Source organism: Aotus nancymaae, unplaced genomic scaffold (genome assembly GCF_030222135.1).
Source record: "Aotus nancymaae isolate 86718 unplaced genomic scaffold, 86718_ANA_hifiasm-v0.15.2.pri h1tg000046l, whole genome shotgun sequence".
NCBI classification, from domain to species: Eukaryota; Metazoa; Chordata; class Mammalia; order Primates; family Aotidae; genus Aotus; species Aotus nancymaae.
The window spans coordinates 24,291,077-24,308,056 of NW_026988460.1; the positions used below are offsets into that span (position 1 = coordinate 24,291,077).

Genomic DNA, 16,980 nt, shown 5'->3' on the forward strand with positions numbered 1-16,980 from the left:
CCCGTTTCCAGCAGGAGAAGCACTAAGCATGCTCAGGGCTTTCACCTCTGCTCCTCTAGAAACTCCCCGCTAGAGACAGCGGCATGACCCACTTTTGCTCACCACTCAGGCCTCTGCCTGGGTGTCACCTTCTCAGACAGGGTCACCCTTCACTTGTCACCTCCTTTCCAGCTCAACTCTTCATCTCTGCCCATCAGCCACCACTGGATATACCATCATTTGTGCATTTGCTTCTCTGTCCCCACTGGAATGAAGCTAGTGTGTGACCTTCAACAAGTTAATGTCTACAAGGCTGTTTCCCCAGTCCTGAACACGTGACTAGTACATGCTCAATCAATGACCCCTGCTGTTACAACTGTTATTATTATTAACTGTCATTCCCATTTTATAGACAGAAAGGATGAATCCCAGCAGATGAAGACACTGAACCAAGCTAACCCAGCTGGTGAGTCCAGGTCTATTCTGACTCTTGATCCCATGCTCTTTCCCACATCTCGTGGCCACAACCAACAAAACCCCACTACGCGCAAAGCAGGCCACTGTATATCTTGCCAAAGACATTTTCGTGACCACCCCAAAGAGATAGAACTGTTCGAAGGACCTGTGTCCTACAATTAACAACCAGAGGACGAGGAATTATCACCTTCCTGTTTAATTCTCTCCCTCAGGCATAAAAGTGTCATGCAACCCTGTGCCAAGAAGACAGGTTAACAACGCAGCTGATGAAGGACGCTCATGAATTGTGCAGGCTCCTCAGCGGTTGTCAAAGCCCAAATATTCCAAATATTCCTCACGTGCAACAGAAACATCAGTTCCTGTATTGTTAAGTCCCTGTTGCTTGGCTTTTATTCCTTGTAAATAAACCTGATCTCAACTGCTATCTAGGAAGAAGAGACATGAAAGGAGAAGAGACCCATATCCATTTTTCTCTACAATCTGTCCAGTCAGGAAGCCACCTCACTGAGGGACATGTCCACCTTATCCTCATCCTTACATCCCAGCTCAGGACTGTGAGCTCAGGTTCTGGCTTCTGCTGCTCCAGCCAAACATCCTGATAATCCAGAGCCAGCATCCAGGAAGGGCCCCGAAGAACCTCTCCCCAGGTGCCTGGTAAAACACTCCAGCTCCCAAAAGGTGTGGCAGGGCAACCTTAGAATGCCTACTCTCCTCAGGGATTTCAACTCTCTCCACTCTGCTCTCTGACACTCTCACATTCTGCAGTGCTGTGCTTGAGTAGGGGTCGGGGGAAGTCTTGATCTCCTCATTTTAAACTCCCACCCCCGTCACCCCTTCATGCTCTACTTTATCCATGGCAAGCAGAGGCAAAATACATTCTTTCTTTTGAGATGAAGTCTCACTCTGTCGCCCACGTTGTAGTGCAGTGGCACAATCTCAGCTCACTGCAACCTCTGCCTCCTGGGTTGAAGCAATTCTTCTGCCTCAGCCTCCCAAGTAGCTGCGACTATAGGTGCACACCACCACACCCGGCTAATTTTTGCATTTTTAGTAGAGATGGGGTTTCACAGTATTGGTCAGGCTGGTCTTGAACTCCTGACCTCGTGATCTGCCTGCCTCAGCCTCCCAAAGTGCTGGGATTAAAGGCGTGAGCCACCACGCCCAGCCACATTCTTTGCTCTGTTTATAGTTGTCTCCACCTCTTTGCCAGAATGTCACTTCATGGAGACAAAGCTCTGTTTTTTCTGCCCTGATGAATCTCTAGGGACTGCAGCAGGGATTGCACAGGTAGGTATTCATGCCTGTGTGCTGAAGGAACAAATGGGTGGAGGACAAGGAGCAGGGCTAGGCCTCTGATCACTAATGGACATTGAAGAAGTATGTCCTATGTTTGCGCTGGAAGTCAGGAGGCTTTGTTCTGCCCTGGCTGGGTGACCCTGGAAACATTTCCTCACTCATTCATTATAAACAAAATCACCCTTAGTTGTTGTCTGCTCTGTGCCAGGCACTGAACCCCAGGGCTGGGGTTCAGAGCTAAAAGATCCTAACATCACCAAGTTTGCTTTCAATGGGTGATAGGAAGAAAAAAAATGGTACAAACCATGGGGACCAAAGCTGCCTTCGAAGCTGACCCTGGGAGCAGAAAAATGCAAGGACTGCCTGGCTAAGCCAGCGAGGCTGGGGCTCCCCTACGACTGCCCTCCAGCCCTCCCCAGAAGGAGGAGTAGGAACGCCTCACCAACGAACCCTCTCTGCCCCTTTTGCATGCTAGGCAGAGTTCAAAGGAAGGAATGATTACAGTAGGCAGCCTCCTGCATGGCAGCCCTCACATGGAGCCTTCACGCCCACACCAGAGGAAAGCCCAGTTCTTTCTTATCCATGTTTAATAACTAACCATTCCTGAGCCTGCATTACTCCTAGACTGTGTTCTGAGCCCATTCCATTCGTGAGCTCAGCGAACCCTCTTCACGACCCTATGAGGCAGGTGCTGTCTCAGGACCACTTTACAGGCAGGGAATGTGAGGCCTAATGTGGACTTGGCTGGGGAGGGTGGTATGGACACTGAAGCTACGTGCTCTGCTCCGCACAGGTCATGGCCACTACCGTCCTCAGATGGGAAGCAGGATGGACTGTCACTAGGCCAGGGCAGATCCTCCCTGACCCCAATCTGGGAGGCCTCAGCATATGCCACACCACAGGGCTGCTGTCCCAATTCTAGGGCTTTGTGGGGACACTGAAGGGTAGGTAGCTCTAGAGTGAAGCGGAAGCGCCCCTCTATTCTGACCCCTGCTGAACACACTTCTGAAGACCTTGCAGCCCACACTCCTGCCTTCATAGGGAAAGGCTGGCAGGTTGGTGTCCTGCCAAGCCTGCCAAGCGCTGTCTCATGTAACCACAGAGACGCCCGCAACCATTGCCCCATTAGGGAGGCTCTGCTCCTTCCACATGGATTCTGCTTTCAGCCAGAAATCACAGGAGAGGAAGTTGTGCCAAAAGCTATTTTGAAGGAATTGGGTTTGTCATGCAAATTTGTCAGAGCAAATGGGTAATGTGCATCCAGAAGGAGTGAGCAGGGTGGGTGGTGAAGGGCAGGGCCCCTGACTCACCTTGAGGGGCAGGTAGGCAGCAATAGTAATCTTGGCACTCAGGTGGACATTGCCGTGTCTGTAGCTCACGAGGAGTGTGGTGGAGCCCTGGGCCTCGGCCTTTACCCGGACACTGCTGCAGTGCTCAGAGCCTGGTGGCAGCCTCCCTGCACAAAGGAGAGAACCAGATGGTCACCCTGAAATCACCTTTTGAGACGGAGTCTCGCTGTGTTGCCCAGACTGGAGTACACTGCATAATCTTGGCTCACTACGACCTCTGCCTTGTGCTTGTGGTCTGTGTATCATCTTTGGACAAATACCTATTCAAGTTGTCTGCCTGTTTGACTGGGTTATTGGTGTTATTGCTGCTGACATTTAGGAATTCTTTATATATCCTAGATAGGAACCCCTTATACAATTTGCAGATATTTCCTCCCATTCTGTAGGCTGCCTTTGCACTCTGTTGTGTCCTTTGATATAGAGAACTTTTTAATTTTTGTTATAGTCCGAGCTATTTTAAATTTGTAGCCTGTGCATCTAGTGTTATAGCCAAAAAAAATCAATGCCAATTCCAATGTCCTGAAGCTTTCCTCCAGTTTTCTTTCAGAAGTTTTGTAGAGAACTTTCAATTTTATGTTAGGTCTTTGATCCACTATGACTTAATTTTTGTGTATGGAGTTATGGAAGGGTCTAACTTCATTTGTATGCATATGGATAACTATCTGGTTGTCCCAGCACCATTTGGTAAACAGACTGTCCTTTCCCCATTGGACAGTCTTGGCACCCTTGCCAAAAATCATTTCACCCTGTGTGAGTAGGTTTTTATCTGGACTCAGTATATTCTATAAGTCTGTCTATGCCAGCACCAGGTAGAGAGGTTCACAGTAGTGCCCACAGCCCAGGGGCTTTCAAGAAGATGCCACCCAGGAAGGCAAGGTAGAAATGGGACCATAAAGTCCAACTGCAGTAAGCAGAGGGAGCCACAGAGGGAAGGCCAGCCTGGACTAGGGCTGCCAGGGCTCTTCCTCAGAGCCATGATCAGAGTCTGGCCACTGGTGCTCTAAGCCTGGGAGGTGGCAGAGGGAGTTTACCTAACATGGGACCAAACCTGTTTCCACAGCTGAGTAAGCTCCAGGGTAGGCATTATAGGGACAGGTCAACCTGCTGACTGGATGTGCTCTTAAGCTCCATGGGGTGAGCATCTCTGTCCTGACAGAGCCCAGGTCTTTAAGATACATATTTTCATACAGCTGGGCCCTACATACCTCCCTACACATTACCATGCACACTCCATACCAGGGGTGGTGCAAGCCACTTCCTAAGAGAAATTTGACACCATGGGATTGCTATCTTGACTGCTGTTTTCAGAACTCAAACTCCTGGAGAAATGCCCTGCATTGTGCTGCGGGATATTCACTTGTAACTGTCACAATAAACAAGAGCTGTCATCCCATTTTATAGTTAAAGAACCCAAGGCTCAGAGAAGCTGGGCAGCACATCAGCGTCATACAGCCAGCAAGGGAATAGAGTGGCTCAGACCCAGACCTGTGGAACTCCAAGTCCTGAACTTTACTCGCTGGAACCTGACCCCATGCCTGGGCAGCAACCTGCAGACTCCCACTCCGGGACGGTTGTGGCAGGCAGTGAAAGGGGGGTAATGGTTCAGGTCCTGCTGTCAACAGGCCTCTCCCACGCACAAGGCTTTTTCCTCCATCCTAAAAGATTACCTGGCAGATGACACTGTAGACTTCATGAGCTTAGTTTCTCCTGGATGCAGTTTGCTCAGGGATTTTTCAGAGATACTGGCCTCCTTCTGTGCAGCTTCAAACTGCAAAAGCTCTGCATGCAATTACAGCTACAGTTGCATGCACAGCCACTTGGCATCACAGGCGATCCTACAAACACCTCTGCCAATAAAGCTTCCTAAACACTGCTGGGATTACATCACTCTTCTGCTCAAAAACCTTCAGTGGCTCCCCACTGCCTGGACACTAGGTCCAAGCCCTCTAAAGCCCTCCATGTTTCAATGGGTCCTGCCATTCCCAGTCCTCCATGTGCACAAGCACCACAGATTGCCCACCTCCAGGCCCTGGCACAGGCACCCCTGCCCACCAAATGGTGTCCCTGTTAACTTCCAATACTCTGCCCAAATATTACTCCTATTCAATAGTTTGCTGGTCCTTTGGTCTTCTTCTGCAAATCAGAGAGGCTTCCCTTCCTTGCCTTATCTTTAGGGCCCATTTCACAGGTGACTAAAGCCCCAGGGTCAGTGTCAGCCACACCCAGATCTGCACTCCATCCCTGTCCCAGGCCATGTGTGACTTTGGGCAGCTACAGCTACACAGCCTCAGTTTCTTCATCTGTCACATGGCTCAACAACAGATCCTTCTCCTAGGGTGGTTGTAAAGTCCTAATGAGGTCAGGCATGCAAAGCACCTGTCCTGTCCTGGCAGGGTTGACACTCCATAAACTAACTGTCACAGGCAGACTCCAAAATCACCACCAAAATTCCGCAGCAGAGAATAGATGGGTGGGCCTTGCCTACCACAGGTGAGAAGACTCTAGAACTAACCAAACCCCTATTGACAATGCATTCTGAATACCAACTGCATTCCAGGGACTGAAATAGGCACTTTGATGTGATTCTATGTAGATGACACACAGCTTAGAGATGCAAAAACTGAGGCTGACTGAAGCCAGTGATTTGCCAAAGTCACAGCAGGCAAGATCCAGGCCAGACCAGAGTTGACGGCGGATCAGGAGACAACTGCCATTCCTTACATTGCAGCCCCTCTGCTGCCTCAAGTCTCTCTTTGGGAATCTGGGCTGTCCATGCTGAGAACCCAGGCAATCTGGCCCCAGTCCCAGTGTCTGGCACCTGCTCAGCACTGCTGGCTTACCTGGGAGTGGCTGGAACACACCCTGATTCTCCACCTCAACAGCCAAGTCAAAGTGAGAGCAGTCACTCAGGGTGACCACCTCGCCGGCCCCGCCAGGCATGAGGCCACTGATCCTCAGGGGTAGCTCCAGAACCTGGCCCACACGTGCCTCCACCTGGCACGGGGCAAACTCCATGCTGTGGGGCTCGATGACACACACCTGGAAGACAGGGGCATGGCCTGGGCTCAGCAGCCTCCACGGGAGAGGCAAGTCCTGTTGCTTGGATTTCCTAAGAGTTGCTGTATGCTGGGCACCGAGGATATGTCTGTGAGAAGCCTGTCCCAGGCAGTGGGATGATTCAGGGACAGAGAGCAGGGGAGGGCTCTCTGAGAAGTAGCCTAGGATCTCAGAAATGAGAGCCATAGCATAGGCAGCCAGGCAAAGCTGGGGGGAAAAACACTCCAGGTGAAGGGAAGGTGAGTGCAAACTTATCCTACCAGGCTTGCGCCTTGGAGAATCATGGATGCTACTGTGTTGAAGTGCACTGCACAGGGGCAGTGTAAAGAGATGGGGCTGATGGCCATGGTGAGGAGTCCATGTTCACTGTGGCTGAGCTGGGGAACTTCAGAGGTTCCCCATCACCCTGGCTTCTGTGTACCGACCAGCAGCCGGGTAAGCAGTGTGGTGAGGAGGCTGTTGGAAAGCCCCAGTGAGAGATGTGGCAGCTTGAGCCAGGGCAGGGCTGTCAGGACCAGTGAGATGTGGGATGAGTTCTGAATGTCTGGTTCACCGGATGGACTGGTAGAGCGGCTGGAGCCAGGAGAGGTAAGCACAGCCATGCTTGTATAAAACCAGAGTCTCTGTGCTAGAGGTTCTGTTCTAAGCAGACTGCTGACTCCTTCAGTTCTCTCTACCTGCTGGTTAAGGAGGGGCTCTCCCTAATTCCACTCACTTGGTGAAGCACTGGCCTGAGGGGAAAGAGCCAGCTCCCTCACACTATGCTGGGTCTGAGTGAGAGCCCCGCAGGCTGGCCCTGAAAGCCAGGTTCTACCCAGGATGTATGCTGCCTCCTGAGGAACTGTCCTCAGAATCTGGCTGGGCTGCTGGGTGAATAGTGGCACATTTACCAAGGGGAAGCTGGGGTGAGGGGATCGGGGTTCCAGTTTATCCTGGGCCTCATGCTTTGTCTCAATGGCTGGTGCAGAGCCTCTCTCCATGAGAATCAGGCCTGGCTTTAGACAGAGGCAGCTATGGGTCTCAAGTGGAAGACTGGCCAGTCTACCCATCCCTGTCCCTGATACTGTAAGAGCAGGCTGCAGCTGGACTCCATGGGGCTTCCCTTCCTGCCCCAAATGAAAGAATAAAGGGGCTGAGGTCAGAGCACCAGGCAAGTACTGCCTGGAGTCAGGGGTCACAGGTGGGGCTGGCAGAGGCTCAGCTGTGACCACTGCCACCTGGTGCCACTGTGAAGTGAGATGGCCCCATATCCCTCAGGGCCAAAAGTCAGGTGTGGGGACCTGTGCAGGGGAACACCTGCCTTCGTATCCGCAGGTGAGTGAGGGGAGAGGAGTCTGGCCTGGTCTCTCGGAGCCTGGTGGTGCCCTTTCACTGTGAGTTTACAACCCAGTGCTTGGTGGACCTTCCAATTTGAGATTCCTACCTTTCAGGTCTAGGGAATTTTCTAGAATGACTCTTAGATGATCTCCTCTCCAGAAACCCAGCTCTGTGGATGCTGGCCCTTCTGGGCCCACTGCTGCCTGATGTGAGACACATCCTGTCCATCTTCCTGACATGGCCATGAGCTCCTAAGGGAAGGGCTGGGGCTTGACCTCCTAAGTACAGGACTCAGGGCTGGGGGTGTTTCTGTGTGAAATCGAGGCTCGCTCAAAGTGGGTGGCTGGAGTCCAACACTTGAGCCTCCCAGGGGGTGTCTTGGCCCTGAGCCCTGAGCTCTCACCTTCATCTCACCAAAATGGAGTGGGTTCTGCACATCGTGTGCCTGGATCACACTGAGCCCAGTGTCACTGCCTGTGGTCATCACACCCTTGACAGTGACTGTGGCAACCAGGTAGCTTGACGAAGACCAGCTGAAGTTCCCACTGCCGCCGTGGGCCTGCAGAGGAAAAGCCATTACAGAACTGGCCGCCTGCCCTCAGCTGGGGAAGCCAGGGGTCAGAGACATATGCGTGTGCATGCACGCACTCACACTCATACGCATTTACCCTCACTCTCATGGGTTCACCCACGCACACACTCACCATTCACACTCGCATATACAGCTACTTGCCCATTCATACACATACCCACTCTCACACTTATACACCCAAAGTGCACTCCTCTGCCCACTCACATACACACTCATGTACTCTCATGCTCACCACTCACACCCACAGTGGACACACATACACCAACTCATTCATACAGATGCTCACACTTACATTTACCTTCACATTCACTTTCACCCACTCACCATTCACACCCACAGTAGAGTCACATACATTCACCTACTCCTACCAGCTTATCCTCATACGCACACACTCAAACTTTCTCACATACACATTCACACATATAACACTCACACCAATACACTCAAACACATACACACTCTCATTGGCTCTAAAACACCTGTGGCCACTTCCTCACTGACACATAAGGTCGATGCCCACTACAGGGAAAAATGTGGCATCAGCTGGGGTCTGGCTGGAGGCTCCCCCTACCGTCGCCCTCTCCATCCTGTCTCGTTTCTGTCCTCATATTCTGGGGACCTTGAGACTGACACACACAAATACCACGCCCATGACAGAGGTCCTAGAACCCGGTAGCACCTCCCAGAGCTCAGGCTGGAGTGCAGAGAACCCCTGGTCACGGAGCCAGTTGTAGGATGCTGCCTCCCTGACCAACACAAGTTCCCAGCACACACCCCTGCCTGCTCCTCATCATCAGCTGGGAAGTCAGTGACCATGCCTCTGCTCCCAGACCAGGGGAAACAACCCCAGAACCCAAAGGGCCAGGACAGTGACACAGCTGAGCAGAGAGCCAGTGTCAGTGCACAGACAGGACACCTGTCACTACTCCAGGGGACAGTAGGACTGATGCGCCCTAGCTGACCAAGGAGACTAAAGCCCCGTCTGAGGTGAGTCCCTCTGGCTAACACCATGTGGAAGCATTAAGGTCAGAGCAGTGATAAGTCCCATGTGACGAGGTTGGAGATACTTATCCCTTAAATTTGAATGTTTTCCCTAAGAGTGTGTAAATATATCCCTTTCGAAAAACAATTTTTAGAAAAATAAACATTCATGAAATTCAAATCTTATTCCAGGTTTTCTTTATTGTATTTTTTCTCAATTCTTTTTTCTTTTGGTAGAAATGGAGGTCTCCCTGTGTTGCTCAGCCTGGTATCAAACTCCTAGGCTCAAGTGATCCTCTCACTTCAGCCTCTGAAAGTGCTAGGACTGCAGGTGTTAGGACTCTACCCTGCCTTATTCTCAATTTTTCATTGTTGTTTTTTTTTTTCCTGATTACAAAAATGCATTGTTATGATGGAAACCTCAGGAAACAACAAAACTCATAAAGACTGTGATTTAAAATTCTCTATGACCACTAGAGAATACTAAAAGTAATAAAATGTACAAAAAGCCACAATCCCATAGAAGTATCAAAGGAATGCACCCAGAGGTGGGGGTCTCACATACCTTTATTGTGTACTGATAGGCACCCGTCTTTGGTTGCCAAGGAAACGTCAAGATGCTGGGATAGAGGGTGATGGGAATGTGAATTTCCACCTCCTGCTGGTTCCACACAGGCACCCGTAGTGTGTGGACCCCTCCATCCTACAAGGGGTGAGGGTGCCACACATCACCATGACAACCATGTCATCAGCAGTCTTTCCCAGTCACCTTACCCCCGCCCCTCCCTGAGGATCAGGCCACAAAGATGGATTTTGAGGGAGAGTGGAAAGGAAGGTGCCAGACACCCTGCTGCCCTCTCGTTCTCCACAGGGATGGGTTTCTATAGCTCTGCTAGGGCCACTCCTGGAAGTACTGCCTGACTGAATCCTCAGGGCACCCTGGCAGGATAGATGTGGTGTTGCCCCACTCTACAGATGGGGAAACTGAGGTTTGAGAGCTCAAACAGCATGTCCAACCCCAAGAACTGAGAAAACCAACTCTGGCAGGAGTCACTGTTGGTGCATCAGTGTTTATTGCTGCTACAGACTGCAGCCCCTTCCAGACCAAGGGGGCTTCTGTGTGCGGTAGGAAAAGGAACACCAGGCTGATTTTCCAATCAGCAAAGCTCTCCTTAAGGCTCACTGGCTTCTTAAAGACAAAGGCAAAAAAGACCCCAGGAAGCAAGCAGCCCAGACAGGTGAAGAGACGCTGGTGGCCTGACTCCCTAGGACCCATGACCCACCTGGGCTGACATTTCTGCCTACTAAGTGGGGTTTCAGAGGACAAGGCACAGAATAGGGAAGACACCAACTTGCCTGGTCTACCACAGAGGTGAGGGCTGCGTCGATGGCCGTCTGGCCCCTTTTTAGCGCCCTGATGCGATGATACGACCCATTCTGGGAGGATGAGAGCACCTCAAAGAACTCAGCAGGAAGCATGGTTTCAATTCGAATGTTCTGGAAGGCGAGGCAGAACAGGTTAGAGGTGCTTCTGGGGTGACTCTGGCAAGTCAGAGTTTGGGCACAAAGCTACAGGACTGAAACCAGCAGCCAGGCCAGACCAACAGGCCCCTGGGGCTTAGCAGCCTCCACTAGGAGCAGATGGGCTGGGCAGGCCGGGCCCGGCCCTGGAACAGAGCTCTGACCACTCTGGCCTTTGTCCCCACCCAGGCTGTCCTCCCTACGTGGCCTGATGACCTGTGCTCCTGTTTCAGCTCCCCATGTGGCACCTGGGGCAGCCTGGAGTCTACTGAGGTCTCAATAAGGAACCAATAAATACAGAAAAAGGGCATCACGTCCCCTACAGCTAAATGCAAATGGTGACCATCCCAGCCCTTGTTTGATAACATGAGCATAGCAATGACTTCTGCAAGGACACCAAGGGGAACCTCGCCTCCTTCTCCTAAAATCTTCAATGCCACCCAGAAGGGTCTGGAGGTGCTCACTGATGAACCTGGAATTTCTCACAGGGGAGAGAAAGGCGGCTTAAACTCCCTGCACATTTCCCCATCTGTCTGATACCCCTTTCCAGAATCAGAAAGTGTGCTGAGCTCAGTCTCTGTCACCCAGGGTTCCAGGTATTTCTGGGTGGAGCCCAGTAGGGAGAAAGTCAGGATGTCCTCCCTGAGGAGCAGGGCAAGAAAATGGATTCTGAGGTCCCCAGCTTGGGGAGAAGGGGGCAGGCAGGCGACAGGCAGAGGCCTCCTCCCTATCCCCCTCTCCTGGAGCCCTGCCATTGTGGCACCCTCTGCCCTCCAGCCCTGCAGGGGCTCTGCTGCAGGGCCGGTGTGCAGGCTTTCAGGCTCTGGAGATACCCCAGAACACCTTGGTGTGTCTCCTGCAGACCTGGGAGTGCCACTAGAAACAGGACCCCTCCCCAGTCGGCCCCAGCATGGGGGGGCTCCTGCTGCTGTAGGTGCTGCTCTTCAGCAGCTGAGTCAGGCAATGACCCCACCTCATCCCCCAGCCAGGACCTGAGCAGGAACTCACGTCTGACAGGTAGACCTTGTTGCTGAACTTGTCAAAAACTTCGATGGTGATTTCATATAGGCGGCCGGTCTCTAGCACCCACCTGTCACCAGGATGAACAGTGAATCCTAAAACAGAAAGGGGGAGCCTGAGTACTCTGGCCACAGGGGCAGCAGGGCAGAAGAGAATGGGACCACTACCCTCAGCACATGAGACCTCAGCATCTACCTGGGAAGCTCCACACCACCCACCCGCGGGCCCCACACCACCCACCCCCGGGCCCCACACCACCCACCTGCAGGCTCCACTCCACCCACTTGCAGGCTCCACTCCACCCACTTGCAGGCCCCACTCCACTCACCTGGAAGCCCCACACCACCTACCTGCAGGCCCCACACCACCCACCTGCAGGCCCCAGTCCACCCACCTGCAGACCCCACACCACCCACCTGCAGGCCCCACACCACCCAGCTGAAGACCCCACACCACCCACCTGCAAGCCCCACAACTCTGGCCCTTGCCTACTCTGTGGAGAGGGACCTGCTGCTGAGGAGCAGAGGCCTGATGCCACCTTCAGCCCTAAGTCCTGAACTGACCTCGCCAGGACCAACCCTGGACTTATCCCACTCTGTCTGATCAAGGCTTCTTCAAACTCATTCTCATCCTCAGTGGGTCTACACTCAGAATCCACAGCAGCTCTGTCCTTAACACACAGCAGGTCGACACTCTGATCCCTCGACAGGTCTACACTCTGAACCCTCAGGATGTCTACACTCTAATTCCCCAACAGGTCTACAGTCTGAACCCTCAGGAGGTCTACGCTCTGAATCCACAATAGGTCTCTGCTCTGAACCCTCAGCAGGTCTATACTCTGAAGCCTGTCACTGAGCACTCTTGCCATGAGTCAGCCCTGCCCTTCCAAGCCCCTCAGTTCCCTCCTACATGGGATGCCACAGCACTCTTGCTGTCCCGAGATGCCCTGTGCTTTCTCATCTCCCCACCATTGCCCAACGTATTCCCTGACAGGTCACCTTCCCACAAAAGCTCTGAGAAAATGCCTGCCTTTAATACCATCATCAGGTTCCTCCCCTCCCTGCTAAGGTACCTGCCTACTCTCACATCACCTTAGGGTCCCTCTATAATTGAGCTGACACTGTGCTCCAACCTCCAATTATCCATAGCAATGGTCAGTTCTGGGCAAAGCTGTGGTATGAAAACCCAGAGGGGGCGAGCCCCCCACCACTCAACCCAGTTCTGTTTCTCTCCCTGCTGAGCCTGTCGCCTGCCTGGCTGGGCTCACACTACCTATTTCTGCACCAAATAGGCAAGGGTTGGTGAGTGCCCCTGGCAATGGTGGTCATAGCAGGTGGCAGAGCTGGTCAGAGGGAAGCATTTTCTTTGGGGCTATTTCCTCTTTATTTTTTAAACTCATATAGTCACAATAGAGCAGCATCCAGGAAGGCTAGGAGGCCCACACTCACCTAGGTATCCAGGTTCGACCACATAGATGGTGCTGTTGGGTAACCTAGAAGCACCCTGCATTCGAATACCTGAGTTTTTAATTAAGGGGCAACACACAACAACAGCAAATAAACCAGCTGGTTGGCTAGTTTCAGCTTGGCTCAGAATCATGATCATCAAGACATCACATGGAGAGAAGAGGGGATGAAAATGCAGCTGGCTTAGGCCACATAGAGCAAAGGCACTTTTCAGAATCAAAGGTCACACTGCACTTGCTACACTAGCAAACGGGAATCTCTGCGAGGGACACTGGGGACCACACAGGACACACCAAATCTGGGGCATCAATACCCCATTATGCTAGTATGGAAACAGCCCCCGCCAGGCCCCCTCTGAGAAGGCTGCTGGTACTGAAGAAGTTCCGGAGGCGAGGAATGACACTCAGCTCCTGCCATCACCTCCCACCGCTGGGAGCCTCTGGGGTGAGTCACCCACAGCCGTGAGCAGTTGCACTCAGCAGTGCTATTTCAGTTCTTTCTGATTTTTCAGATCGTTGAGGGGAAATGGCTATTTTTAGCCCTGCCTAACTTTCAGGGAAAAACGACTTGACTTCCAAACAGCAGCTCCACCATGCCTATGCACACACACAAGCCCGAGAAAAGGATACTTCGGTGGCCAAGGACGAGGCTGCTCTGTCCCAGCTGCAGTGCAGTGACCATCGACGTCTCCTGGTCCAAGACAGCCACTGGCCGGGCTGAGTCTCCCTCAGGGCCCGGGATGCTGTTCTGAAGCTGCAGCTCATACTGATCAGAAGGCATGGAGAGTTCTGGCCACCAAGAAACAAAAAATAACAGGGAAAAAGAGTGCAAAGACAGAAAATGGTAGAAGCCAATACACTCCCACCGCCACCCCGAATCTCTGCACCCTGCTGTCAGTACAGCTGCCGCATTTTTTTCTTAATTGTTTTCAGTAATTTAAATTTTAACATTGTTCTCCATGCTAGTGGACAAAGCTGACACTCCATGAATTTTCAGAGGCAATCAGTTTTTATGTGTCTGCTGTAAGCTGTTAAAAAAAAACATCAGCTGGGCGAGGTGGCTCACGCCTATAATCCCAGCACTTTGGGAGGCCGAGACGGGCGGATCGTGAGGTCAGGAGATCAAGACCATCTTGGCTAACATGGTGAAACCCCATCTCTACTAAAAATAGAAAAAATTAGCTGGGCATGGTGGCAGGCGCCTGTAGTCCCAGCTACTCAGGAGGCTGAGGCAGGAGAATCACTTGAACCCGGGAGGCGAAGTTTGCAGTGAACTGAGTCTGTCTCCGCACTCCAACCTGGACAACAAAGCAAGACTTTTTCCAAAAAAATAAAAAATCAACCACATTCCATTTGCCAGCTGCTTATGGAGAATACTAACATTACACCATTTCTGAACATTGCAAAGTGAACTCTTTGCTTCTACGTAGAGGGGGCTGTTTGGCGACACTGGGGTTCTTGCTGGTTCTGTCTGGCCTCTAAGGCTTTCCTGAGAAGCTCTGGTCACTGGTCTTTCAAGGGGTCTGTAATTGCAAACAATGAACCCTGCTGCCATCCTCACCAGCTTCAGTGTTCCCCCGCTCTTCACACCCACTTGGCAGAAAAATAACTTGCCCAACTAGGACAAGTGAGCTAGGATGGAGAACAGTTTCCCTGGGAAATAACAGTTCTATAAAGTGGGCCATATCAATGTCCATCTTCCTTGCCCTCTGGGGAGAGATCACAAGCACTTCTGATAGCAATAGTGACTGCTGACCAGGGATCAAGATGCCTCAGAACAATGAGGTGTCTTGTGATCATGTTCCCTCACCTCATCCCTCAATAGCCAACACTACTGAGAGCCACATTTTGTGGATAGGGGACTGAGGCCATCAGATGAGCAGCCTGCTCACTGTCGCACAGCTAGTGGAAAACAGAGCTGGGATTCTGATCCAGAGAGCCTGACCACTTCCACATTCACTCTCCTAAGTCCGTGGAGGTTCCTAACCAGTCACCTACTCACTGTCCCCACAGGTGGGACAGTCTAGCCCTCCAGCAAGAGAAGAGGACACAGGGAACGGCAGACAACATCCCTGCTTGGCCTTCCTCTTAGGCCAGCTCAGGGCTTCAATACCCCATAGAGGATGCCAGGTCAGGGCTCCCAGAGGAATTTCAGCTAAAGCATGTTTCACAATCTCCAGGGATTCTGATGAGAATTCTAAAAAAGAGACAACTTGCCTAGCCCTTTGTCCTGGGGTATTTTTCGTGTGATCTAATAAGCATCAAATAATTTTCACAAGAACATTTGGTCCTCAAAGTGTCGTCCTGAACCATCAACATCACCTGGAACGTTCCTGAACCATCAACATCACCTGGAACTGCAAATGATGGGCCCCATCCCAGACCTGCTGAATCAAACACTGGTGTGGGCTCCAGCAAACTCTGTTTTCACAAGCCCTGTAGGTGATTCTGATGCAGGCTAGAATTGAGAATCCCATAGGGAGTGCACAGCCCACGTCCTCATCTCTAATCAAGTGATTCTTGCAGATTATGTATCTAGTGTTCAGAATATAGAGCAGTGCATCAAAGATAAATGTCAGAATAAAATAACACAGCCGCTCAATGAAGCAATATTACTTTATACTGATTAATGAAGCACTAGCTTCCTCCCTTGTTTATTTTCAAGTTCTCTAAATGAGTAAGGCCCTTTTGGGAAATGAAAATGCTTACATATAAGGGGTCATACATAGCACAGATGTAATCCACCTTGCAAATACTAAGACTGAAAATAAGGAGGTTTTTTGATAGACTCCTTACATACCTCTCTCTCTCTCTCTCTCTCTCTCTCTCTCTCTCTCTCTCTCTGTCTTTCTTTCTTTCCAGAGGGTCTTACTATGCTGCCCTGGCTGTAGTGCAGTAGCTTTCACAGGTACAATCATACCTCACTGCAGCCTGGAACTCCTGGGCTCAAGTGATCCTCCTGCCTCAGCCTCCTAAGTAGCTAGGACTACCAATGAATGCCACCACACCTGGCCTTAGATACCCGCTGTAACCTGAAACTCGCTCCTTATAAAAGACATTGAATGTGGAAGTCTTTGCAGATGTTAAGGGCACTGCCCAGTTCCTGTCTTTGAATTCTTGGGCAACAACAGAAAGGTTACTCCTAAGGCCCCAGATCATCCCTGCTATGATCTGCAGAGGTGAACAGCTGCCCTTCTATAGGCCAAGAGGCCCACATTGTTCTAAAAGACATGATCTCTGTCCTCTGCTGGCCCTGGATGATCCCCCAAGATGTGTTTCTGTCAGCACCCCTACTCCTGGACCTTGCACTCTACATGAGCTCCAGGGATGACCATGGAGCTCCTGAGGAGCTGGGTCTGAGTCAGGGATGATGGAGAGCTCACCTCCCTGCCTCTGACCTCAGCCCCTGCTCATGCAGCCCCAGATCCATTAGTTCTGAGCAGTCACAGTTAAGTTCCTAACAGATTCTAAGTCCCTTCACAACTGAGTCTTTGACACATGAACCTCAGCCCAACACATGTTTATGCTATTGGTTTTGCAAACCGAGTACATTTTATTTCAGTAATTTCCACCATTCTATCAAGTTCTCTTCAGATACTGATTCCATCAGCCAGCATGTCCTTCCCACATTTTTGTACATCTAACAACTTGATCACTGTGGCAGTCATGTGTGCAACCAATCCAAACACCAACAGGACTGACTGCAGACTGGAGATGAAGACCACAGCCCCCACTAGAAGCCCATCCTTTTACAAGCAACACAGATGCCCCTGCTATAAGCCCAGAAGCCCATCTCCTCCACTCACAGGCCTCACTTACAGACATGATGTGACTGACTGTGCTCCGCCTCCACTAGGCTGTGAGCTTCAGGAGGGCAGGAACCAGGCAGCTCTGCCGACCACTGTGCACTCAGCACCCAGCAAAAG

At 51.4% G+C, this 16,980-nt stretch overlaps 1 protein-coding gene across 1 annotated transcript in view; it reads right to left on the bottom strand.

Annotated features, from left to right (window-relative positions):
• NUP210 (nucleoporin 210) overlaps window positions 1-16,980 on the bottom strand; it is a 99,883-nt gene that overhangs the window by 46,290 nt on the left and 36,613 nt on the right. Inside the window, exons 7-14 of the mRNA XM_021675727.2 lie at window positions 13,685-13,843; window positions 13,038-13,106; window positions 11,578-11,684; window positions 10,405-10,545; window positions 9,614-9,751; window positions 7,879-8,034; window positions 5,942-6,140; window positions 3,063-3,208 (exon numbers count right to left, since the gene is read on the bottom strand). Coding sequence (XP_021531402.2) covers window positions 3,063-3,208; window positions 5,942-6,140; window positions 7,879-8,034; window positions 9,614-9,751; window positions 10,405-10,545; window positions 11,578-11,684; window positions 13,038-13,106; window positions 13,685-13,843 — 1,115 coding nt within the window. The remainder of the gene's footprint in view (window positions 1-3,062; window positions 3,209-5,941; window positions 6,141-7,878; window positions 8,035-9,613; window positions 9,752-10,404; window positions 10,546-11,577; window positions 11,685-13,037; window positions 13,107-13,684; window positions 13,844-16,980) is intronic.